The sequence below is a fragment of the Chlorocebus sabaeus genome, chromosome X (genome assembly GCF_047675955.1).
Source record: "Chlorocebus sabaeus isolate Y175 chromosome X, mChlSab1.0.hap1, whole genome shotgun sequence".
In the NCBI taxonomy this organism is placed as follows: domain Eukaryota; kingdom Metazoa; phylum Chordata; class Mammalia; order Primates; family Cercopithecidae; genus Chlorocebus; species Chlorocebus sabaeus.
In genome coordinates this window covers 149,872,413-149,899,692 of record NC_132933.1, presented here as the reverse complement: position 1 = coordinate 149,899,692, position 27,280 = coordinate 149,872,413, and the positions used below count along the sequence as shown (strand labels likewise).

The window sequence follows — 27,280 nt, the reverse complement described above, 5'->3', positions numbered from 1 at the left end:
ATGACAAGAAACGCCAGACCCAACATCGTCCTGCTGATGGCAGATGACCTTGGAGTGGGGGATTTGTGCTGCTACGGTAATAACTCAGTGAGGTAAAGTTGGACTCTGACCCCTTCCCTGTATGTGGGAGTCTCCCATGCCACAGTGGTCACGTCTTTGCCGTTGTAGAGAAGGGTTTCTGGAGAGAAGTCATTGTCTGATGTTATTGGCAGGAATAGCAGAGGTCCCCAGGGAAAACTGCAAAATGTCAGGAGACCGCTTAACATCCCAGTTCCCTTAGTTTCTAGCTGTTGGTGGTGGCGTTTTCATTATTGTGCAAAATTTACGTTTAAAAATTGGCCTTTTTTGGTCAGGCATGGTGGCTCAAGCCTATAATCCCAGCACTTTGGAAGGCCAAGGTGGGGGGATTGCTTGAGCCCAGGAGTTTGTGATCAGCCTGGGCAACATACGGAGACCCTGTCTCTATGAAAAAAATTTAAAAAAATCTACTGGGACATGGTGGCGTGCGTCTGTGGTCTCAGCCACTCAGGAGGCTGGAGCAGGAGGATTGCCTGAGCCAGGGAGATTGAGGCTGCAGTGAGCTATGATCCCACCACTGCACTCCAGCCTGGGTGACAGAGGGAGACTCTGTTTAAAAAAAAAATCACCTTTTAACCATTTTAAAGCGAACAATTCAGTGGTAAGTACATTCACAGTGTTGGACAACCATCACCTCTGTGTAGTTGTAGAATTTTTCACCCCCCCAAAAAAGACCCCCATTACCCATCCTATCCCCATGCCCTGTTAACCACAAATGAACCCTCTGTCTCTATGGATGTGTCTCTTCTTGGCGTTTCATATACAAATAATCATATAAAGTATGTATTTTCTCAGGCTGCCATGACAAAGGTCCACAGACTGGTTGGCTTAGATAATATCAGCTTGTTCTCTCACAGTCCTGAAGGCTGGAAGTTCAAGATCAAGGTGTGGGTAGGGCTGGTTCCTCCTGAGGCCTCTCTCCTGTCCTTGTAGTTACCATCTTCTCCCCGTGTCCTTACAGGATCGTCCCTCTATGTGGGTCTGTGTCCTCATCTCCTCTTATTATGAGATGTCTTAGTCTATTTCAGGCTGCTATAAAAGAATACCATAGGCTGGGCGCGGTGGCTCACGCCTATAATCCCAGCACTTTGGGAGGCTGAGGTGAGCGGATCATGAGGTCAGGAGATCGAGACCATCCTGGCTAACATGGTGAAACCCTGTTTCTACTAAAAAAATACAAAAAATTAGCCGGGCGAGGTGGCGGGCGCCTGTAGTCCCAGCTACTCAGGGAGCTGAGGCAGGAGAATGGCGTGAACCCGGGAGGTGGAGCTTGCAGTGAGCTGAGATCCGGCCACTGCACTCCAGCCTGGACAACAGAGCAAGACTCCGTCTAAAAAAAAGAATACCATAGACTGGAGTGGCTTAAAACAACAGACATTGATTCTCCCACATTCTTAGAGGCTGGAAGTCTGAGATCAAGGTGTAGGCAGGGCTGGTTCCTCCTGAGGCCTCTCTCCTTGGCTTGTAGACACGGTTTTCTCCCGGTGTCCTCACAGGGTCATCCCTTTGTGTGTGTCTGTGTCCTCATCTCCTCTTCTTATAAGGACTTCAGTCCTATTGGATGAGGGTCTACTTTAATGACCTCATGCTACCTTAATCACCTCTTTAAAGACTCCATCTTCAAACACAGTCACATTCTGAGGTCCTGGGGGTTAGGACTTCAGCATAGGAATTTGGGAAGAACACAGTTTTGCTCATAACATATGGTATGTGGTGTCTACGGACTGGCTTCTTTCACTGAGCGTAATGTTTTCAAGGCTCATTCACATTGTAGCATGTGTCAGTCCTTCATTCCTTTCCATGGCTGAACAATTTTTCATTATATAGATACACCACATTAGTCTACAGCTTTAAAAATATCTTCCTTGAATTATTTCTAAAGTCTCTGGTCCCCGGGGCTCTTTATTTCTCTACTCTCTTTTGATAGACCAATCTGGCACTTGTGAAAACACATAGCATCTTTTAGTGTGGATTTAAATAACATTGTTTCTTCTTGGAATGCAGATCACAGTCTAGTCCTATATTTTAAGCATATATTTGTTGATTGAAAGGCATTGGTCTTTCTTTCTTTCTTTCTTTTTCTTTCTTTCTTTTTCTTTCTTTCTTTCTCTCTCTCTCTTTCTCTCTTTCTTTCTCTCTTTCTTTCTTTCTTCCTTTCCTTTCCTTTTTTTCTTTCTTTCCTCTTTATCTCTTTCTTTTCTTTTCTTTTTTTCTTTTTAAGACAGGATCTCACTCTGTCATCCAGACTGGAGTGCAGTGGCATGATCTTGGCTCACTGCAGCTTTGACCTCCCAGGCTCAAGTGATCCTCCCTCCTCAGCCTCCTGAGCAGCTGGGACTACAGGCATGAGCCCCCACACCCGCCTAATTTTTTTTTTTTTTTTTTTTTTTTTTTTGTAGAGTTGGGGTTTTGGCATATTGCCCACTGTGGTCTGAGTTCAAGTGTTCAGCCCCTCCTGGCCTCCCAAAGTGCTGGGGTTACAGGCATGAGCCATCACGCTCAGCCTTCATTATAACCTTTCTGTGAGATTGTGGAAAAAAAATGTTGTACACATGGGATTAAGATTGGGTATGCTTTAGCTTTTAGGAGAACAGGCACGTCTTTTTTTCAACCTGTAGAATTCTGTAAGTTTTACAAAATTTTTGCAACATATTAGACAAAATGGGAAATAAATTAAACTCCAAAATGTCACAATTTGGTTATAAAATAGGTCAATTTTACCATAAAATATATATTAATGGGAGGCTGAGGTGGGAGGATCATTTGAGGCCAGGAGTTTGAGACCAGCCTGGGCAAAATAGCAAGACCTGTATCTCTGCATAAAATTTTAAGGCCAGGTGTGGTGGCTCACACCTGCAATCCCAGCAGTTTAGGAGGCTGGGGAAGGCGGATCACTTGAGGTCAGGAGTTCAAGACTAGCTTTGCCAACATGGTAACACCTCATCTCTACTAAAAATACACCACTGGGCGTGGTGGCTCACGCCTGTAATCCCAGCTAGTCGGGAGGCTGAGGCAGGAGGATCACTTGAACTCGGGAGGCGGAGATTACAATGAACCAGGATCGTGCCACTGTACTCCAGCATGGGTAACAGAGTGAGGCCCTGTCTCCAAAAAAAAATTAAATTAAATAAAAATTTAGATAAAGTAGTAGGGCATGGTGGTGCACACCAGTGGACCTAGCTACTTGAGAGGCTGAGGTGGGAGGATCACTTGAGCCCAGGGAATTCCAGGTTGCAGTGAGCTATAACTGCATCACTACACTCCACCCTGGGCAACAGAGCAAGAGACTGTCTCTTAAAAAAATATGAAACACATTAAAAATGTATTTAATCTAAATTACCCATTAATTTTAGGTCCTTGATAAGAAGAAATTGGCTAATTTTTTCATTGAAATACATTTTTTTTCTCAGACTCATAAAACTGTATACTGAGTGACCTGTATTCATTTGTAATAGTTTTGACTAAAGATATATTTTAAACTTACATTGCCCTTTGCTTTTAACCATCAATGCATCTAAGGAAGTAGAGAGATTAAAGTTTAAAAAAAATGAATTTTAGGTTTACCAGAAATAGAGTCAACTAGAATAGCTTTGATCCTCGATCATTGTATTGACAATTTTTAGAAACTCACCTGCCAAATTCTTCTTTGGTCTGCAGCACACCTAATATTGACCGCCTGGCAAATGAGGGAGTGAGGCTCACCCAGCATCTCGCAGCTGCTTCCACGTGCACCCCAAGTCGGGCTGCCTTCCTGACCGGCCGGTACCCCATCAGATCAGGTGAGGCAATGAAAAGGCAGCAATATTTCAGTCTCACCAGAATGCATTCTAATGATTAGTTTTTGCAAATCTTTGTAAGAATTCTCAAAATGTCACTCAGAATATTAGGGATCTAAAATCAAAGGGGGTTGTTATCCCTGGACAGCTTAAACATGTGTGCCTCTCAGGGAGGTAAAGTTGGACTCTGACCCCCTCCCTGTATGTGGGAGTCTCCCGTGCCACCGTGGTCACGTCTTTGCCGTTGTAGAGAAGGGTTTCTGGAGAGAAGTCATTGTCTGATGTTATTGGCAGGAATAGCAGAGGTCCCTGGGGAAAACTGCAAAATGTCACTGCACCTGCCCATCTCTGTGCATATAGTGACAGGGTTTAGGCCTGTTGGGGGCAATTTGCCAACTTACGGTCAACACTCCCATTTTCAGGTACTTGTGCTAAGATTTCTCAAGAGGCCCCTGATGTCTTTAAGCTAGCGGAGACCATGCAGTGGTTCTGAGATGAGTGGATCTAATCTGTCTCGGAGGATGAGATTGGAAAACTAGACACAGTTGGGGAAAAAAGTATAAGTGAGAAAAAAAAAGGAAATGAAACTTTTACATGCTTCCTTACTGGACCCCATCATTTCAAGATCCAGACTTACCAAGTTGATATAATGACAATTAAATGTTTTCCTTTGCTGCTTAGCTTAGAATCAATACCTACAAACATCCACTCAACATCAATATTATGAACAACAATTTTTATACCCAGTTAAAATATAGTGGTACCCTTAGACACTATTGAAGTGCTCATGGTTATCAGCCTCTATGTGAAATATTGTGCCATACTGCTGCGTTTTATTTAATTCTAGTATTTGCTTGTCATAATTTTAGTATACCTGCCTTCACAGTTTAATTTTTCAGTGAAAAATTTTTCTGTATGAATTTTCTTCCTTCTAAGTAGTAACTTCTCATCTGATACATTCAAGGAATGAACTAATTAGGTTAATGAGAATTATACTAAAATTAAAAGTAAACACTGAAATTTTTTGTCCTATAAATATTGATTTATTATTATCTTTTTTTGTTGCCTAATGACCTTCTTTCATAATTCAAGGTTCTCCATTTTGTTCAAAATAGTTTGATTTCTAGATAAGCAGTCTCTGTATAACACAGTACCATGTATGAACAGGGATGAAGATATGAGTCTGTATGAGTTTCCAAAAAAAATCACACTTATAATTTCAGGATTTCAGGATTTTTTTTTTTTTTTTTTTTTTTGAGACAGACTCTCGCTCTGTTGTCTAGGCTGGAGTGCAATGGTGTAATCTCAGCTCACTGCAATCTCTGCCTCCCTTGTTCAAGTGATTCTCCTGCCTCAGTTCCCGAATAGCTGGGATTAAAAGCATGCACCACCACGCCCGACTAATTTTTGTATTTTTAGTAAAGATGGGGTTTCACCATGTTAGCTAGGCTGGTATCGAACTCCTGGCCTCATGTGTGATCCACTCGCCTTGGCCACCCAAAGTGTTGGGATTACAGGAGTGAGCCACCATGCTTGGCCTAATTTCAGGGAATTTTAAGTATTGATTATGGTGAAATAAAATTTATTTTAAAAAAATAAGAAAAAATTAGGTGATTGGTGGAGAGATTTCAAGTCATTGCCATGTGTATATTTTTAATAATTTCACACAAACGGTTCAGTTTAATTCATCCTACTTATCAAAAATTCAGCAAAATAGTTCAACAGCAAGATAATGGTCTAATGCTTCCTTTAGTAAAACTGTTTCTCTTTCCTATCAATAACACTAGAGTCTACCTTCTTCTTCTTCCAAGGTAGGATCCTTGAAATGTATTTTTTTCTTTTGAGATGGAGTTTCCTTCTTGTCACCCAGGCTGGAGCACAATGGCATGATCTTAGCTCACTGCGACCTCCGCCTCCCAGGTTCAAGTGATTTTCCTGCCTCAGCCTCTTGAGTAGGTGGGATTACAGGTGCCCGCCACCACGCGCAGCCAATTTTTGTATTTTTAGTAGAGACAGGGTTTCACCATGTTGGCCAGGCTGGTCTCCTGACCTCAGGTGATCCCCCCGCCTTGGCCTCCCAAAACACTGGGATTACAGGCGTGAGCCACTGCGCCCGTCCTGAAATGATTATTTATTTATTTGTTGCTGATCTTCACTTGTGGTTTTCTTGTGAATTCCTTTTAAACTATAGGTGTATACATTTGTCTGCCAGTATAAATCTACATAATCCCAGCACTTTGGGAGGCAGAGGTGGGCAGACCACTTGAGGCCAGGAGTTAGAGACCAGCCTGGCCAACATGGTGAAACCCTGTCTCTACTAAAAATACAAAAAAAAAAAAAAAAGCCAGGTGTGGTGGCACACGCCTGTAATTCCAGCTACTAGGGAGGCGGAGGCACGAGAATTGCTTGAACCCGGGAGGCAGAGGTTGCAGTGAGCCAAGATGGTGACACTGCACTCCAGCCTGGGTGACAGAGCGAAACTCCATCTCAAAAAAATAAATAAATAAATAAATAAATAAATTACATATATACACACAAGTATATGAAAAAGCAATTGTCACTCCTACAATTCTTCATTTCAGATTCCCAATGATACATTAAAAAATGTATTTATACCCAGCTAAATATCCGAGTATTTACACACAGCTAAAATGCAGTGGTGTCCTCAGATCCTATTGAAGCATGAAGGTTATCAGCCTCTACATGAAACACTAACGAAGGTTATTTGTTGTTAGTCTGAAATTCAAAGGAGTGTAACTGAGTATCCCATATTTATTCTGGCAGCCCTAATTCCAAGGGAATGTTTGCATTTAGCGAGTGGGAAAAGGAGAGTCAAGGATGTACAGCCAGAAAGGCAACAGAAAACTTGGGGAAGAATGGCTTTGAGGAGGTGCAGGAGGAAAGGACTTGAAGCATGTCGGGATCAATTCGGTATTAGCAAAGACTATGGTGCTAACCCATTGACTCCTGTGAATTTAGGGATGGTGTCTCCCTACAACCTCAACCGCGCCCTCACGTGGCTTGGTGGTTCAGGTGGTCTTCCTACCAATGAAACGACTTTTGCCAAGCTGCTGCAGCACCGTGGCTACCGCACGGGACTCATAGGTATGGCGCCTGAACTCTGCTCGTGGAAACGTGATCCTGCGGCCTCTGTCATAGTATCTAAGGTGTTTCCGGGGATGTTGGCTCTGTGCGCGCCAGTTTGACCGACTTCTCTTTGAGATAAGACACTTGGAGAAGGAATTGATCACACATTGACTGGGGATGTGTAGAATCAAGGGCATAATATTGGAAAAACAATGAGAACAGAAAGCAAACAAGGGTATCCAAAGTTGCCACTAAAATGGAATATTGTGTTGGAGGGATACGATGTTTGTGACACCATTATTAGCAGAAAAACTCGTAAATTTGTAGCGAAGTACTGTTGAAATTGAAAACTTAAAGCATTAAGAGTTGTCAAATGGAGGCAGTTGCTGGTCGATTTAGATCACATAATATTCTATGCCCTTTTGGCGGGGGTGGGGTGTTGGGGGGGGACATGAGCTTGTGAGGGAGACTTTCACCGAAAAATAAGTTTGTAGAATTCCAGTCCTAGAAGATATTCCTCTAAGAATAACTTGTGTGATCAAATCCTTTTGGGAAACGCTACCCCAAAGCATTGTATGGTTCACTATTTTCGAGGATTCCTAATATGAATTATAAGCCACAGCTCTGAGATATCCTCAGTTAAAAAAAGGTTAAGAGATTTTCCATCAGTAGGGCATGTATTCCCATGCAACTCCCAGCAGTGTCCTGTGAGTGCGAGTTCTCCAGATTAGCTTTGAGCAGCGTTCTCACATCATTAGAGCACAGGATTCAGATCTGACTCTGCCATTATTCATTAATGTGACTCGGGCTTCTGAATAAATCTAGATAGCTGGGCACAGTGGCACAGACCTGTAATCCCAGCACTTTGGGAGGCTGAGGCAGAAGAATTGCTTGAGGCCAGGAGTTCAAGACCAGCCTAGGCCACCAGAGCAAGACCCTGGGTCTACAAAAATAAAATTTTAAAATTAGCTGGGCATGGTGGCACACACCTATAGTCCCAGCTACTCAGGAGGCTGAGGCGGGAGGATTGCTTGAGCCGAGGAGTTTGAGGCTGCAGTGAGCTATAATCATGCCACTGCACTCCAGCCTGGGCAACAGAGCAAGACTCTGTCTCTTAAAAAAATAATCTAGACAATGTGTTTTCTATTCATAATACAGGGTCTGTGAAGTGTTGAATACAATAATGTGTGTGGACAAATCAGAACATGACCTGGCCCCCTAGAGGATGTGCTTGATAAAAGGAATTACTTGCATCATCAGAATCATTTGGTTCTTGATGAAATTCTTCGGCTAGTTTGTCATCCCTAGCTTGCGGACCTAGAAGAGGTGTTCCATCTAGAAATAAAATCTTGGTTACCTTTCAGTGAGATGGAATAAGAGGGTGGGAAGGCACTGCTAGCTAAAAGCATGAATGTGCAAGCTGCACCGAGAGTCCCTGGTATCGTCCCCACCAAACAACCAAGACATCGATTCTGGCTTCCTAGCAAGCTGCAGATACCTGGAAACTTTCTCATTGTTCATGAGGTTGTTTGGTACCAAGCCAAAGATTTCTTCTGAATGAACACTAGGCCCCTCTCCTTGTAGCAAAAGCGAAGCGGCTCCTGCTGCGTGGCTTTGTCTGGAAGAGACACATTGCAGGGAGAAGGCTGCTGGTGGTATGTCTATACCAGGGAGGTATTCGGGGATACCAAGAAAAAACCATGATGACCACAAAATGAAAGTTATATCTGAGTTTTCCAAAGGGAAGCCCACATTCTAGAAACAGACCAGCATTGAATGCTGCCCTGCTGCCGTGGTATGATTTTATTTTACTTTTAGGCAAATGGCACCTGGGTTTGAGCTGCGCCTCTCGGAATGATCACTGCTACCACCCGCTCAACCATGGTTTTCACTACTTTTATGGGGTGCCTTTCGGACTTTTAAGCGACTGCCAGGCATCCAAGACACCAGAACTGCACCGCTGGCTCAGGATCAAACTGTGGATCTCCACGGTGGCCATTGCCCTGGTTCCTTTTCTGCTTCTCATTCCCAAGTTCGCCCGCTGGTTCTCGGTGCCGTGGAAGGTCATCTTTGTCTTTGCTCTCGTCGCCTTTCTGTTTTTCACTTCCTGGTATTCCAGTTATGGATTTACTCGGCGTTGGAACTGCATCCTTATGAGGAACCATGAAATTATCCAGCAGCCGATGAAAGAGGAGAAAGTAGCTTCCCTCATGCTGAAGGAGGCGCTAGCTTTCATTGAAAGGTATTTAGCCATTTCTTGCCTGATTTCTTGCATGGACATTTTATTTTTATTTCATGGCAGGTCGTCACACCTTGATAACACGGACCTTTAAAAATCTTTTGGAGAGGCTGGGCATGGTGGCTCACGCCTGTAATCCCAGCAATTTGGGAGGCCGAGGCGGGCGGATCACAAGGTCAGGAGATTGAGACCATCCTGGCTAACACGGTGAAACCGTGTCTCTACCAAAATACAAAAAAATAAGCCGGGCGTGGCGGTGGGCGCCTGTGGTCCCAGCTACTCGAGAGGCTGAGGCAGGAGAATGGCGTGAACCCGGGAGGCGGAGCTTGCAGTGAGCCGAGATTGCACCGCTGCGCTCCAGCCTGGGCGGCAGAGCAAGACTGTCTCAAAAACAACAACAACAACAACAAATCTTTTGGAGAAAATGTGTGGTATTTGGCTTTCTGTTCCTGCATTAATTTGCTTAGAATAATGGCCTCCAGCTGCATCCGTGTTGCTGCAAAAGACATGATCTCATTCTTTTTCATGGCTGTGTAGTATTTCATGGGATATAATGGGAACTAAACATTGAGCCTCCATGGACATAAACATGGAAACAATAGACTGCAAACTTCTAGAGGAGAGAGGGAGACAGGGGGACATGGTTGGAAGACTACCTATTGGGTGCTCTGCTTACTCCCTGAGTGTAATAGGCCCATGTGACAAACTGGCACATGGAGACCCTGTATCTAAAATAAAAGCTGAGGGAAAAAAATGTAAGTGACATTTGTGATAGACTTGAGTCTCCTCTTAGGTAGAATAAAACAGTTAAATTTCCTGCAAATTTTGAATGCTCAAAAGGCAAAACAACAAAAACAAAAAAACTCACATATTTTGCTCACTTTCCCATTTTTAATGTTTTAATTTTTTTTTTTTTACTTTTTGGAACAGGATCTCACTCTGCCACCCAGGCTAGAGTACAGTGGTGCGATCATGGCTCACAGCAGCCTCGACTTCCCAAGCTCAAGTGATCCTCCCACCTCAGCCTCCAGAGTAGCTGAGACTACAGGCACACACATGATGCCTGGCTAATTTTTGCATTTTTTTTAAGAAAGGGGGTTTTGTCATATTGCTCAGGCTGATCTCAAGCTCCTGGGCTCAAGCGATTCACCCACCTCGGCCTCCCAAAGTACTGGGATTACACTATGCCCGGCCACTTACCCCTTTTCTGAAAACAAAAACTGGAGTTGCCATATTTTATTCTATATTGCTTCAGTGTGGATTGTTATGTAAATTGATTAAACTTGGGGGGTAAATTTTTTCCTCTGTCTCGGACACATACCCAGACACACACTCAGACACAGCCGGAAGAGCTCTCTGTCCATGAACTGTTGGGAGGTGGCTCTGTATTTATAGATACCCAGTTTTAAGTTTTCTATGTTCAACACAAGCTATGCAGGCATGACTGTAATGAGCTCTCATCATCCCATACCAGCTCACTTCTACATTACAAATTATTATTATTATTATTATTTGGAGACAGGGTCTCACTCTGTCACTCAGGCTGGAGTGTGGTGGTGCAATCAGAGTTCACTGTAGCCTCAAACTCCTGGGCACCAGTGGTCCTCTTACCTCAGCCTCCTGAGTAGCTGGGACTACAGACGCACATGGCCACACCCAGTTAATTTTATAAAATTATTTTTCCGTAGAGACAGTGCCTTGCTATGTTACCCAGGCTGGTCTCAAACTCCTGGGCTCAAGCGATCCTCCTGCCTTGAGCTCCCAAAATGCTGGGATTACAGGTGTGAGCCATTGTGCCCAGTCTAGATTACAAATTAGAGGCACATTAAAATTGTTGGTGTGGATTCTCATTGACACTGTTTGTCACCTTCCTTAGTGGGGTTGACAGGGAGTGGAGAGGGGAGGCCATATTGTTACTCCACCAGGCTGAAGGGTACGCAGTGGAATATCATTCACTCATATGCCCCTGTGCCCGTCAGATTCATTATTTATTCCAACACGACCATGAGAACAGTGATACAGCCACCCACTCAGCTCTCCGTTCATCTTACCTTCTCTTCCCATCCCAACCCATTTGCTTGGGCTACCTTTTTGGGAACATATTCAATCTCCAACTCCTTCCCTTCTTTCTATGCTGGTTGTAAAAATGTGTGAAGGAGTAGCTTTAGAATGACTGTATGTGGCAATGCAAAACACAAGGTCAGGCGGGGTGGCTCATATCTGTAATCCTAGCACTTTGGGAGGCTGAGGCAGGAGGATTGCTTCAGCCCAGGAGTTTGAGGCCAGACTGGGCAATATAGTGAGCTCTCATCTCTACAAAAAATGTACAAAATTAGCCAGGCTTGGTGGCATGTACCTGTGGTCTCAGCTCCTTGGGAGGATGAGGTGGAAGGATCACTTGAGCCCAGGAGGTCGAGGCTGCAGTGAGTCATGATTGCACCACTGCACTCCAGCCTGGGCAACAGAGTGAGACCTTGTCTCAAAATAAATAAATACATAAAATGCAGAACACAAAAAGCAAGATGTAAATGAGGAGAATTTATTTCTCTCTTGGGGTAGGCAGGCTACGGCTACAGTGAGGTTATTCACACCTCAGCTTTTATCTTGTTCTCTGCCACCTTTGTGAGCAGCCTCATGGCCCAAGGTGGATGCCAAAGCTCCAGCCATCAAACTTATGTTCCAGGAACCATGAAGGAGGTGGAAGAAAGAAAGAAGGGAAAATGGAAAGTAAGGAGCATCAAATCCTTACTGTGGCACATCTGAGTCTGTCCTTAAGATATGATTCTTCTGAACTCATACCTAAAAGAACACTTTGAGACAATAGATGAAGAGAATTCATACTTTATAACTCATTCAGCAAAGATTAAAAGATTTATTAAGCTGCTACTTTATGTCAGATGCTAAACTGGACACAAGAGAGTATAAAATGAACCGCATTAAACATTTTTGTTGTTGTTGTTAAGACAGGGTCTCACTGTGTTGCCCAGGTTGGAGTGCAGTGTTGTGATAATAGCTCACTGCAGCCTCCACCTCCCAGGCTCAAGTGAACCCCTTGCCTCAGCCTCCTGAGTAGCTGGGATCACAGGCGTGCCATTATGCACAGCTATATTTTTGAATTTTTTTGTAGAGACGGGGTCTTGCCATGTTGCCCGAACTGGTCTCAAACTCCTGGCTCATGCAATCCTCCTGTCTCAGCCTCCCAAAGTGCAAAGAATATAGGCATGAGCCACTGCGCCTGGCTACATGAAACATTTCACTGGGAACACAAATGTTCTGTTATCCTTCGTTCCTCCTCATATCCTTTCAACATAAACCTCGTGGTATTTACGACTCACAGGAGAGGTATTGTCATCTGAAGTACATGGAAAACCTCCAGCAACCATTATGAGATCTTTTCATCAATGCAGAATCACATTTAAATGGTGGAAATGGCTTTATTTGTGAAGGTAATTTTGTAACTTTCTACCCCTTAGGGTCAAACGGGAACCTTTTCTCCTCTTTTTTTCGTTCCTGCACGTACATACTCCACTCATCTCCAAAGAGAAGTTTGTTGGGCACAGTAAATATGGCAGGTATGGGGACAATGTAGAAGAAATGGATTGGATGGTGGGTAAGTATTCAGTGACAGAACTGTAAATATCTGAAGTACGGGCTACAGAAAATAAATCTGTACTGTCTCAAATTATGTCCAGCCCCTTGCACAGCATAAACACCTGATAAGTGTTTGTTTCATCCCTGAATTGAATTAAAAGATGGCTTTTAATTGTTCAGCAATACCAGTGAAATATATTCCCCATTAGAAGTCACAGTTTGTAAATATAAGTTTTCCCATCTTTAAAATAAAGACAGTCACTTTTCTGAAAAACTCATCGGCAGGATAAATGAAGTTGCACTGTAAAGAATACTGTAATTCCTGGCCGGGCACACAGTGGCTTATACCTGTAATCCCAGCCCTTTGAGAGGCCGAGGCTGGCAGATCACTTGATAAGGTTAGGAATTCTAGATCAGCCTGGCCAACGTGGTGAAACCCCGTCTCTACTAAAAATATAAAAATCAGCCAGGCATGGTTATGTGGGCCTGTAGTCCCAGCTACTTGGGAGGATGAGGCAGGAGAATCACCTGGATCCAGGATTCAGAGGTTGCAGTGAGCCAAGATCAGACCACTGCACTCCAGCCGAGTGACACAGCGAGATTCCGTTTCAAAAAAAAAGAATATTGTAATTTCAATTCCTGGTTATTTTGATGGATATAAAGGGAAATGTTATTCTGATTAGTCAGTTCTACAGGAAATACATAGAAATTTGGGATGGGGATTTAACACAACTGAAGCAATTTATTTCAAAGGCATAGTGTTCACTATAAAGAAATGCTAAGGAGAATAAATTAGCAGGCAGGAAGCGTCACTGTATGCATTCCAGAATAATAACTAGCTGTGCTAGTTGAATTGCATTCGCCCACCCAGCCTCTATGTTCCTGACAGAGTTGTCCTTCCTCTCAGCAATGGTGTTTCATTTTGGAATACAGTACTTTTCTTCTTCTGAGTGCAAACTTCTGAAAACGGTGCTCTGCCAAACCGTCTAAACTAACAATCTCCCAGTTATCAGCCGCCTCTGTCTATTTCTATGGAGTGCCTTTGAAAGAAATGGAGCTATTTTAATTTAAATGCATTTAAGGGGTATTAATCAAATTTTATTATAAATAACTTTCTTTTCTCTGAAAACCACAATCTAAGTGAGCTATAAAAAACTAGTTAAAATTACTGAAGAGCTAGTGGTGTCAGATAGGACAAAGAGGAATCTTGTCATGGGATAAATTTCTCTTGTATATTTCCACTGTGTGTGTTTCCCTCAAATTCTAGGTACCATTGTAATATTTACCATCTATATTTAATCCCAAAGAGGAGATAAAATACAGAGAGGGGCAGGGCGTGGTGGCTCATGCCTGTAGTCCCAGCACTTTTGGAGGACGAGGTGGGAGGATTGCTTGATCCCATGAGTTTGAGACCAGCTTGGGCAACATAGCAAGGCTCCATCTCTACAGAAAAATACAAATATTAACCAGGCATGGTGTCACACACGCGCCTTGGAGTTCCAGCTACCTAGGAGGCTGAGGAGGGAGGATCACCTGAACCTGGGAGGTGGAGGTAGCACTATAGCCTGGGTGACAGAGCGAGACCCTGTCTCAACAAAAAAAAAAAAAAAAAAAAAAAAGAATACAAGGAAAGGCAGTGCTGCCAGGCTGCCAGTAAGGCATTTAAGCAGAAATGGGGAGAAAAAAGGAATGTATTAAAGGGAAAAACTTAAGGGCTTAAAGGGAACTAATCCCTGACATCCAAACCCTTTTTAAGCTTGTTGAACTAAAGCTAAGCTCTGTATTTCTTAATTTAATCTTTGCTGTGGGAAGTGTATGTATGTGTGTATATATATATACACTCAGTTGCAGTTATTTTATTTGCATGGTATAAATTACAAATCACTTTTATGCATAATACTATAGCTAGTTTTAATAGGAATTAAGCACCATATGTTATATACATATATACACACACACACACCATATGGTTTATATGTATACATATGTTATGTTTTTTATAATATATACATAGTACTGTATGTTGCATATATACACATATATATAATTTAATTCCTTGGTAATGAAATACAAACACTGAAATGTGTTACAGTTAAAAACCGCTATAACATTGTAGCCTTTATGGAATTATATAATTGGGATTTTTTTTTCTTTGCTTCTTTTGAAATTGCTTTTACTATATTTGTACTTAGTCAAAGGACAGTTTCCTGCAAAGGGAATTTCTGTTAAAGTCTGTGTCTGAGTATTTATCACTGAGAAATAATTATGTTTGTTTTACGGTATATGTAAATACATGATGAAGACGTGTTACAGAAGCTAGCAATTGCATTATTAAATGGCTAATATTATTTGACACAGGAGAAATGATGAGTAGCTATTTTTCTGCAAAACATCTCCCAATATTCTGAGTTTTCTCCATCATTTCTTATAAAAATTCTACCAAAATGAAGACATGTTGAAAGTCAGACAGGTATCTCTGTGGGTGTTATTTTACTATTTAACAATATGAGTATAAAACTCACAGGTTTAGTAATTTATTAACTTTACTCAAAAATAAACCTTAACAATGTTATACTCATGCAAATGCAAATACAAGGTGCAAAATGAACTTAATGAATCTTCAAGAATTCAATGACATTTTAAATTTTCCAATGAAAGAAACTTGTGCCTATTAAAAAACACTTTTAATCCCCCCCTCCCTTTTTTTTTTTAAGATGCAGGGCCTCACTCTTTTGCCCAGTCTGGCTGGAATGCAGTGGTGCGATCACAGCTCACCACAGCCTTGATTTCCAGGGCTCAGGTGATCCTCCCACGTCAGCCTTCTGAGTAGCTGGGACTAAAAGTGTGCGCCACCATGTCTGGCCAATTTGTGTGTGTGTGTGTGTGTGTGTTTTGTAGTGAAGGAGTTTTGCCATCTTTCCCAGGCTGGTCTCGAACTCTTGGGCTCAAGTAAACCTCCCACCTCGGCCTCCCAAAGTCCTGGGATTACATGTGTGAGCCACCGGGCCCAACCTTAATCACTTTTCATTATTGGTTTCTTTCCAGTTGTCTTTGGTCAGAGGTCTTGTAAGTGATCTATTACCGTTAGCATTTATATATTCATATGCATCTGTCTATTTTCACTTTAGACACTCTACGGACAATTATTTACCTATGTATTTGTTTTGAAACAGAAAAAGAATTTGCAGCTACTATATTTGCACAGTATAAATTATAAATCACTTTTATGATTTTTTTGATATTATAGCCAGATCTAATGTGAATTGATAATTTACATATAATTACTCTCTTCCCAGAAAGCCTTTATAGTCTTTCATCTTACAAACCCTGGGCTTTAAAATATCTTAATTTCTAATTATAACATTTCTAAAAAATAGTATATGTCACTTGTAAAACAAATCACTTTTGAACAGTAGATAACAAAGGTTAATGAGTTTACATATAAACAGTTTTCTGTGTGGCTCCTTCCATTTTCTTTTATCTCTGAAGGGACAAGAGCATCACAGAGATGATCTAGCGTAAACGAGAAGTGCATTGTGACCTCAGGCCCAGGACGATGTTATCTGCTGATTAGCAAATGCTCAACAGACATCAGAAAGGAAATGAATGTTGTCTGGAATTTTGCTAGAACAGCTTTCTACTTATTATTTTAAAAAACTGTCCTCCTGAGGGATTGTCAACACCTTAAAGACAGTGTCTGCTGAGTCTAGCATTAATTGTCATTAGATCTTAACCATAACCCAGACAGCAAGAATAACCTGCAATTTCCGTGTAGACTTCAGATAGCAGCCAGGACAGCAAAATCTCTAAGGGAGGCGGTGCTGTGCCCTGGAGTACGAGGATGGCTTTGCTCATGTGTTCCTGGAAGTGTCATTTTGCAAACTGTTATTTTTAAAAATTAATGTTCATTGGTTTATTTAACTGCTGGGCCTAGCTAGCATTGTCTATTTGAATCGTTTGGGGCAATGATGACATTATATATTATTACATGATTTGTATAATAAAATAGACTTTATTATATATTAAAAAATAAAATAATGAACATATTATACAATAAAATTATATAATAAACCAATACTTTATATATTATATATAAACTATTCTGTATTTTAAATTAATATAATTAATGTATTTAGTATATTTAATATAATTTATAGAATTACATTAATATAATAAAATTAATGTGATAATATGTGACACACAATATCATACAATTATATAAAACAATATAGTATATATTCATATAAATGATATAAATTTATGATAAAATTTCATATATTAATTAGATATATATTATAAAATTTAACATATTCCTTACATATTATACATTTATTACATATGCTCATATTTTATATTTAATATATTTTCCTATATATCTATAAATAAACATATATTTTTACATATTGATATACAAAATACTATATAATAAAATAATATTTACATGTTATATAATTAACAATTTTTACACAATGATATAGTGTATTCATAATCATTATAAACTATTATATAATGATGTTTCTAGTATTGTAAAGTCATATGGTATAATAATACTTAATATGTATTGATTATACATATTGCAATATATTTTATTCTATTCTATAATTGATTATATTTTAATATATAACAATTCTTTATGCATTTCTAATACATCATGTTACATATTAATATGTATTTGTAAGAAATATGTACTATATATCATATAATATATAATAAATATATAGTTAGTAATTAAAATGTATGAAAGTGTATATTATATTAAATATAACATATATTATACATAATTACATTATATATTAAATATTTTAACTGCTGGATATAATATATATTATGTATACTATATTACATACAGTTTAAAATAGTATATATTACAATATTATATGATTAATTATACAATATTGTGTAATGCAGAATAACGTTTAAATGCTATGTGTAATAAATGCATAGTAGCAAACATGTAATAAAGCAGTGGTGATCTGCATCGAGAGGTCAACGTCTTTGTGTCTCTGACCCTCACCAGGTAAAATTCTGGATGCCCTAGACCGGGAGTGCCTGGCCAACAACACCTTGGTGTACTTCACCTCTGACAACGGGGGCCACCTGGAGCCCCTGGACGGGGCTGTTCAGCTGGGCGGCTGGAACGGGATCTACAAAGGTGATTGTGCGCAGAGAACCAACACCTGTCCATTGAAAATCAGTAGTCTCTACTGGCTTTGCATTTGTTTGAATTCATTTGCCATGATGTTCAGATATTTTTATGTGAGTCAGACTCTTATTAAGCTAGACCAAAAAAAAAAAAAAAAAAGCTGCAAATTTTGGGGCAGTTTCCAAGAGCTTCAAAGTAAAATGTTTGAAGCAATGCCAACCCCATGAGAGAGAGCATAGGATCTCAATGACCATCTATGGCAGATTTCCCAGCCTCCGCACAATTGACATTTGAGTCTGGAGGATTCTTTGGCTGGGGGCCTCCTGTGCCATTGTAGGTGTTGAACAGCGTCTGTGGGTTCCACCCACAAATGCCAGTAGCACCCACCCCAGAGCAGCGACAACCAGAAATGTCTCCTGACATTGCCCAGTGCCCCCTGGGGGCAAGATCATTTCTAGGTGAGAACTGCTCCTTTAGATCAATCCTCACTTGGATTCTCAGATGCAGGTTTTTAATTCGGTAACATCAATGATGCTATTTATTATACTTTGATGAGTGTTATGTCTATCAGAAAAAAGAGTTTTTCATTTGACTGGGGTGCCTGTCTCCTCATGGCCAGCAGATTCTTCCAGCTCACTTTGATAGACTTCATGCTGGGTTGTTCAAGAACTCCATAGCACCCACACTTAGGCATCACCAAAGGCATGCCAACAGAAAGAATAATTTAAAAAAGAATTCGGTATTTGCTGTTTTCCCACTACCCCCTAACCTTCCAAGTAAAACAAAAAAACTAAAAGGGTATCAAAATTGTCATCATTATCAAATCAGAATGTTTGAACTTCCTTGTATTTCGTTAAAAAGTTCTGTGTGTGTCTTATATATATATTTTCCTATCTATATAATCACTATGTATACATATTCACCATATTAATTGTTTATAATATATAATCATATATTCATATGTGATATATAATCCTATATATAGTCACTACATATGTATAGTTACTATATTCATTACATATAACACATATAATCCTATATATTTGCTATATTCATTACATATAATACATGTAATTTTACATATTTACTACATATAATATACATAATCCTGTACATATTCACTATGTATATATAGTCATTATATTCATTATACACATAATTCTATGTATTTAGTATATTTATTGTATAGATCATTATACATAATGTTATATATTTAGTATATATAATATATAATTCTATAAATATATTTACTATGTTTATAGTCACTATGTTTATTATATATAGTATATAGAATTCTATATATTCACTGTATAGAGTATACATAACCCTACACATATTCACTATATATACTCACTATATTCATTATATATTACACATAACCCTATATATATTCACAATATTCATTGTATATAATATATATAATTTAATATATTCACTATATTCAGTATAATATATATAATCTTATATACATTTACTATGTATATATAGTCACTATATCCATTATATATAATATATATAATTCAATATATATATTCACTATATATATTCATTATATTTATAATATAAAACCCTACATATATGCACACACAGATAGGATTATATAGTGAATATATATATGTACATATATATAGAGGATTGTATATACTGGATTATATATTGCAAATTAATAGAAGTGAGCTCCTGAAAGCATTCGCCTCCTCTGACTTGTCATGTAGTCTCGCTGTAGTCATCACTGTTAATTAGCAAAGATGAAATTGGTACTAAGCCTGGTAGAAAAAGTGAGGAACAGGTTTGAGTCACCATATACATACCATCTAATGAAATGTGATTATTACAGTCATGATGATTCTAACAACTGTACATATTGTATATTGTAATAATTATTATAGTTGCATGAGTATGTGTGAGTGTAAAGCCCCTGTCCTTAAAAAGCACACATAACCCTGGAATAGGACTCTGGCAAAATTGTTGTGAGCATTTCTCAGGCTTTGGGACAGGATACCTGTTTCTCAGGGTGCTCCCTGTGAAGCAATGAATTCAATGGAGAGAGAGATTTAGATCTCCTGGGTAAACAATTGGTTTTGTTCTAGTCTAGTTACGCCCCCCCACTCTGCCCCACAAAGATACAGGTTATTAAATAAGATGAAGAAAACATCAGGATGGCTTTATGATTGTGTGTTAAAAACACATAGATTTGCTTCAGGGAGCTTGTCAAGTTTTTCTTATAATGAAGAATGGTGCTACTGGGGAGGCTCAGGAGGGAAGATTGCTTGAGCCCAGGAGTTGGAGGCTGCAGTGAGCTATGATCGCGCCACTGCACTCCAGCCTGGGCGACAGAAGGAGACAGTGTCTCAATTAAAAAAAAAAAATGGTGCCAAGAGGCTGAGCTGCCTTTCAACACTGGTTAGACTGGTGGATCAGTGAATGTGTCTGCAGTGAATTTTACCTAATTTTCTGCTAGAGGCTTCCGGTTTTGTGTTTCTTTGTAATGCTGCCTGTCAGACAGGTGCACACATAGAAGGCATTCAATAAACATTTCACACAGGAAGAGACCTTTTCCTCCAGAGAGGCTCCTATTTTTTCTTAAAGAGTCTAGACATATGGTCTTGACACTGCCATTTGGCATAGGGCCATTTTTCTACTCTGTAACAACCACCTCAATCTCACCATTGATCTTAAGGCAAGGGCTTCATTTGTTTTGTGCTCAGAAACACCCAAGGGGACTTTTGTCTAAGAAGTGATTCTTAACTCTGCCTCTGGCCATTTTTCTACTCACACTCCTCTCTTTCTTCCTCTATATGGGAAATCACATGGTAAAATTTTTTAGCTTGTTCCTCAAGGATCAGTATAATGTGGATAAAACCCGTCTTTTTCTTTTCTTTCTCTTTTTTCTTTTTTGGAGACAGAGTCTCACCCTGTCACCGAGGCTGGAGTGCAGTGGCACAATCTCAGCTCACTGCAAACTCCGCTTCCTTGTCTCTGATCCCCCCACTTCAGCCTCCCGAGTGGTTGGGACTACGGGCATGCACCACCATGGAGTGCAGTGGCGCGATCTCGGCTCACCACAACCTCCGCCTCCTGGGTTTAAGCGATTCTCCTGCCTCAGCCTCCCAAGTAGCTTGAATTACAGGCACCCACCACCATGCCCAGTTGATGTTTTTGTATTTTTAGCAGAGATGGGGTTTCACCATGTTGGCCAGGCTGGTCTTGAACTCCTGTCCTCAAGTGATCCGCCCGCCTCAGCCTCCCAAAGTGCTGGGATTACAGGTGTGAGCCACTGCGCCCGGCCAATATGGTTGGGTTTTAACTCATCTTTGGTTGTGTTGTGATCTTTGGTTTTAGGTGGCAAAGGAATGGGAGGATGGGAAGGAGGTATCCGTGTGCCAGGGATATTCCGGTGGCCGTCGGTCTTGGAGGCTGGGAGAGTGATCAATGAGCCCACTAGCTTAATGGACATCTATCCGACGCTGTCTTATATAGGCGGAGGGATCTTGCCCCAGGACAGGTATGGAAACAGTGGTTGCTCCTAACCTAGGGTGATATATTTGAACATATGTGGATATACTTGATAATTCTATGTGTGTGTGTATATGCATAGTATATTACTTAATTATCAATATTCTGCCCATAGGGCCAGATGTCTTTCTCCCCTTGGTGCATGGTGGAATATTTTGTTTTCTTCTTAGAGTATACCTTAATATTCTTTGTCATATTACACTTATGAAGGTGTGTGTTTGACTGTTCTCATGGATGGGATCTGTTTCTCATACGTCATCACATCCCTCACAGCTTCTAGACCATTACACAATTAAATGTTAAATGATTACTGAATAAAAACATGTATGCATAGAGCAGGTGCGGTGGCTTATGCCTGTAATCCCAGGACTTTGGGAAGTCGAGGCAGGCGGATCACTTGAAGTCAGGAGTTCGAGACCAGCCTGGCCAACATGCTGAAACCCCCATCTCTACTAAAAATACAACAATTAGTCTGGTGTGGTGGCACGTGCCTGTAATCCCAGCTACTTGGGAGGCTGAGGTGGGAGGATCGCTTGAACCCGGGAGGTGGAGATTGCAGTGAGCCAAGATCTCGTCACTGCACTCCAGCCCGGGTGACAGGGTGACACCCTGTTTCAAACAAAAACAAAAACAAAACACGTATGTGTGATTGCATGTGTGCTAAATGATATTATTGTTTCTGGTTTGCACTTTGTCTATGAGGTTTTTTTTTTTTTTTTTTTTTTGAGACAGAGTCTCGTCCTGTCGCCCAGGCTGGAGTGCAGTGGTGTGATCTTGGCTCAGTGCAACCTCTGCCTCCCGGGTTCAAGCGATTCTCCTGCCTCAGCCTCCCGAGTAGCTGGGAGTACAGACCGGCGCCACCATGGCCAGCTAATTTTTGTATTTTTAGTAGAGATGGGGTTTCAGCACATTGGCCAGGATGGTCTTGCTCTCTTGGCCTCGTGATCCACCCACCTCGGCCTCCCAAAGTGCTGAGATGACAGGCATGAGCCACCGGGCCTGGCCTTGTCTATGAGCTTTAAAATGAACACATACATCCTGTGCTTTAACGATTTAATTCCATGTGTGTGGGGTGATATCTATTCATTAAATGTGAAGTTTCACTGGAATCAAAAGAGCGTAAATAGCTTAATTTTTCCAGTCCACAACATTAACTCATATTGTCTTGCAAAGTATCAGGATCATAGTTCCAGCTGTTCTCTTCTTCCATGGCCTCAGAGAATGAATGTTTTGTTTCTTTGTCTTTTTGTTATAAAATGAGGGAAAAGGAGAAAGTTTTAAGAATTCCTTCTTCCGCCGGGCACGGTGGCTCACGCCTGTCATCCCAGCACTTTGGGAGGCTGAGGCGGGCAGATCACGAGGTCAGGAGTTCAAGACCAGCCTGGCCAACATGGTGAAACCCCGTCTCTACTAAAAATACAAAAATTAGCGGGGCATGGTGGCGGGCGCCTGTAATCCCATCTACTCCGGAGGCTGAGGCAGGAGAATTGCTTGAACCCGGGAGGCAGAGTTTGCAGTGAGCAGAGATTGCACCATTGCACTCCAGCCTGGGCGACAGAGCAAGACTCCGTTTCAAAAAAAGAAAAAGGAAATTTTTCCTCTGTATCTTTCGCCTCCTTCTCTTCCTCCCCTTCCTTTTCCTCCTCCTCCTCTTCCTCTTTCTTCTGCTATAAAATGCGTGACTGAACCATGCCTCTCTCACCTTCGACATGCCCCCTTCTCTCCCAAGAGTCATCGACGGCCGGAACCTAATGCCCCTGCTGGAAGGAAGGGCGTCCCACTCCGACCACGAGTTCCTGTTCCACTACTGTGGGGTCTATCTGCACACGGTCAGGTGGCATCAGAAGGACTGTAAGTATGAAGGCCGTGGACACGTGGAGAGATGATAAGGGCCCTGTTCCCATCTCCTTCGTCTCCTGGAGGAAGTTGTACCATGTGTGGATATTGCCCAGCCATGATGGTGCTTTTTCGCTGGGAAAGCCACATACACAGCGCACTGCAGTAGGATTTTTATTTCATTTCATTTCATTTTGAGATAGGGTCTCACTCTGTCACCCAGGTGGAATGCAGTGGTGTAATCTTGACTCACCACAACCTCCGCCTCCCGGGTTCAAGTGATTCTCCTGCCTCAGCCTCCTGAGTAACTGGGGCTACAGGCACCCACCACCACAACCAGTTAATTTTTGTACTTTTAGTAGAGATGGGGCTTCACCATGTGGGCCAGGCTGACCTTGAACTCCAGACCTCAGGTGATCTGCCCACCTCAGCCTCCCAGAGTGCTGGGATGACAGGCGTGAGCCACTGCGCCCGGCCTGCAGTAGGATTTTAGAGGGATGTGTTTGTGAGAGAGATTTGTACCCAAAGGGTTTCATTTTAAATTTTAAAAATATTTATAAAATAAAGATGAGATCTTACTAGGTGGCCCAGGCTGGTCTCGAACTCCTGAGCTCAAGCAATCTTCTCTCCTCGGCCTCCCACAGGTGTGACCCACCACAGCCAATCCACCCAAAGCGTTTTAGCTTAGGGAGGTGAGTGTTGACACAGACAGACCAATGCCATTGCAATATTTTCATGACTTAGATTTTCCGAGAGAAGGGGCTATATCCTACCACACAGGTTCACGGTGGGAAGCACCAGGGCTTGACTTGGAAGCACAGGCGGGAAGGAATGAAGAGCCCAGGTCACAGCCTTTATTATTAGGGTTTCCAAGGGAAAGGTCAGGCAGGGCAGGGTGAACAGCTTCAGACTGGTAGTTTGAGTAATTACAGTAAGTTTGGAGCAACAGAGACTGTCCCTAGCTGCCTGGCACCCGGTGCTGGTTGATTTAGGTCAGATCAAATATCAGCTCACTGTGTGAGAGTTAGATAAAGGAGGTGGTTGCTTGCATAGGAAGGGTGTGTTCCTCAGTGAGTTGTTACTATTTGTATTAGTCCATTCTCATGCTGCTGATAAAGACATACTCAAGACTGGGTAATTTATAAAGGAAAAGAGATTTAATGGACTCACAGTTCCACATGGCTGGGGAGGCCTCGCAATCATGGTAGAAGGCACATCTTACATGTGGAAAGCAAGAGAGAATGAGAGCCAAGCAAAAAGGGAAATGCCTTATAAAACCATCAGATCTCGTGAGACTTATTCCTTACCATGGGAACAGTTTTATTCAATGATCTCTGCCTGGCTCTGCCCTTGACCTGAGGGGATTATTGCAATTCAAGGTGAGATTAGGGTGGGGACAGAGCCAAGCCATATCACTATTTTTAGGAATCAGCTAGCCCTGGGAGGAGCAGTCTTTCCCCGAGTCTATCAGGCCTCTCAAGCTGTCAAAATACTAGCCCAGCACAGTGGCTTACAGTTGTAATCTCAGCAGTTTAGGAGGCCAAGGTAGGAGGATTATTTGAGCCCAGGAGTTTGATACCAGCCTGTGCAACATTGCAAGACCCTGTCTCTACAAAGAAAAAAAAAAAAAAAAAGAATTAGCCAGGAATGGTGGCATACAACCGTAGTCCGGCTACTCAGGAGGCTGAGTGGGAAGTTTGAGGCTGCAGTTGGCAGTGATCGTGCCACTGTACTCCAGCCTGGGTGACAAAGTGAGATCTTGCCTCAAAAAAAAAAAAAAAAAAAAAAAAAAGTCAAAACATTATAGGATACAGAAAATTAAGAAAACGTGATTAATGTGTGTGTGTAAGTATGCATTAGCTTGTGTGAATGTATACATGAGAGAGAGAACAAGAGAGAAAGAGAGACTATGAATACCCACAACTTAGGGATGACTGAAGTAATTATTCTAGCAACGAGAAGTACATTTTTCAACGTGGCCTGCATGGTGGTTGCTTCTCTCCACCTTCCTTCCTTTCTAACATCCTAGTGATTGTTTCTGTCCCACATTCACGCTATGGGAGTCAATCCAAACAAATATAAATTAACAAATAGTATTGATTGCCTTACACCTGTAAAGAAAGGCCTTCTGGAGTCATTGCATGGAATTCCAGAATTCTTGGTTGGATTTAACTTTATTTGCAGGAGGAATTTTCTCTGATGGGATCAGTCACTTGTGGTGTGATGTATCTTCATTTTGACGCAGATAGTCCCACATAAAACAATTGCAAAAACAAAAATAAGTAAAACCTATGTTTTTAAGATTCTATATGAGTGCAGGACATGATCAATGATAAATAAAACAGCCCCGTAAACAGCATAAGCCTCCCAAATTTAACTATAGAGGATTATACAGTAGAATTTTTTTGTTATTATTTTTTCTCATCATAATTCCAGAAGTTGGGAGCATGGGGCTGACACAGTGCTCAGTACCACGGTCATGGGACCAGGATTCTTGTTTCCACTTAGCCACCTCTGACACACTAGCTTTCATTCTTATGCGTCTCACCCCATGGTTGCAAAGTGGCTGCAGTTCCTCCAGGCATCACACCTGCACTCCATGCAGTAAGGAGGGAAAAAACCAAAGGCGGTAAAGAATCCAGTTAGATGATTTAATCCTATTTTAGTAGGAAAGCACAGCTTCTCAGCAAGACTCCACCAGTAGACTTCGGTAAAATCCTCATTGACCAGAGGCTGGGCAATGCTTATGTTTTCTATCTAAAATTGATCACTGCAGCCAGGCAGGGTGGCACCCCAGCTACTAGGGAGGCTGAGGTGGGAGAATCACTTGAACCCAGGAGGCAGAGGTTGCAGTGAGCCTAGATGCTGCCACTGCACTCCAGCCTGGGCGACAGAGCGAGAGCTTACCTCAAAATAAATAAATAAGTAAATAATAAAACATAAAAAAAATTTGATCTCTGAAAATAGATTTGCTAACCATTTCATATCAGAAGAAAGAAGAAAGGGAGGGAGGGAGAGAGGAAGGAAAGGAAGGAAGGAAGGATGGAAGGAAGGAAGGAAGGGGAAGGGGAAGGGAAGGAAGGGAAGGAAATAAAGGAGGAAAGGAGGGAGCGAGGGAGGGAGGGAAGGAAGGAGGGAAAGAAAGGAAGGAAGAAGAAAGAAATGGAGGAAAGAAGGAAGGAAGGAAAGAAGAGAGTGAGAAAGAGGGAGGGAGGAAGGGAAGAGGAGGAAGGAAAAGACAGAAGAGGGAAGGAGAAAAGGATAAAGAATGATTCATTTTGCCAAATTACTTTTGTCAATTTCAGATGTGAAAGTGGTATTTAGCCTTGGATCACTTTTAATTTTGTTTGTACCTGATCAGATTGAGGTAGAATTTTAATTTGGTATTCCCACAATTACCCTATTCCCACCTGGGTCGTCATTGTTATCTCCAAATGTTCTCATGACAAGATTTCTAAAAATGTCTTCAAGTTTGCAGTAAAATTGTACATTGTTCTTAGAGTTGAAGACATGCTACTGTTGCTGTGTAATTTTGTGCAGAAGAGTATTATCAATCACTAGAAAAAGCATTTGAGAAAAACATCTTTAATGAAAAGAGTCCTAAAATCACCACCAAGATGGTATCATAATGCAACTTACTTTTTAGGTGCAACTGTGTGGAAAGCTCATTATGTGACTCCCAAATTCTACCCTGAAGGAACTAGTGCCTGCTATGGGAGTGGAATATGTTCATGTTCAGGGGATGTAACCTACCACGACCCACCACTCCTCTTTGACATCTCAAGAGACCCTTCAGAAGCCCTTCCACTGAACCCTGACAATGAACCATTATTTGACTCCGTGATCAAGAAGATGGAGGCAGCCATAAAAGAGCATCGTAGGACACTAACACCTGTCCCACAGCAGTTCTCTGTGTTCAACACAATTTGGAAACCATGGCTGCAGCCATGCTGTGGGACCTTCCCCTTCTGTGGGTGTGACAAGGAAGATGACATCCTTCCCACAGCTCCCTGA

General features: G+C 41.4%; 1 protein-coding gene across 1 annotated transcript; it reads left to right on the top strand.

Annotated features, from left to right (window-relative positions):
* Nucleotides 1–27,280, top strand: ARSH (arylsulfatase family member H). Its single transcript, XM_007990955.3, has 9 exons — nt 1–92; nt 3,736–3,857; nt 6,834–6,959; nt 8,760–9,183; nt 12,654–12,790; nt 17,789–17,923; nt 21,257–21,419; nt 23,160–23,281; nt 26,913–27,280. The coding sequence occupies exons 1-9, from the start codon at nt 1–3 to the stop codon at nt 27,278–27,280; spliced, it is 1,689 nt and encodes a 562-aa protein (XP_007989146.3).

What these genes read in the sequence shown, in the direction of transcription:
- ARSH (XM_007990955.3), top strand. Translation starts at nt 1, where the DNA reads ATGACAAGAAACGCCAGACCCAACATCGTCCTGCTGATGGCAGATGAC. An exon ending in CTACCGCACGGGACTCATAG is followed by an intron (nt 6,960 to 8,759) that starts GTATGGCGCCTG and finishes TTTTACTTTTAG; the next exon opens with GCAAATGGCACCTGGGTTTG. An exon ending in GCGCTAGCTTTCATTGAAAG is followed by an intron (nt 9,184 to 12,653) that starts GTATTTAGCCAT and finishes TCTACCCCTTAG; the next exon opens with GGTCAAACGGGAACCTTTTC.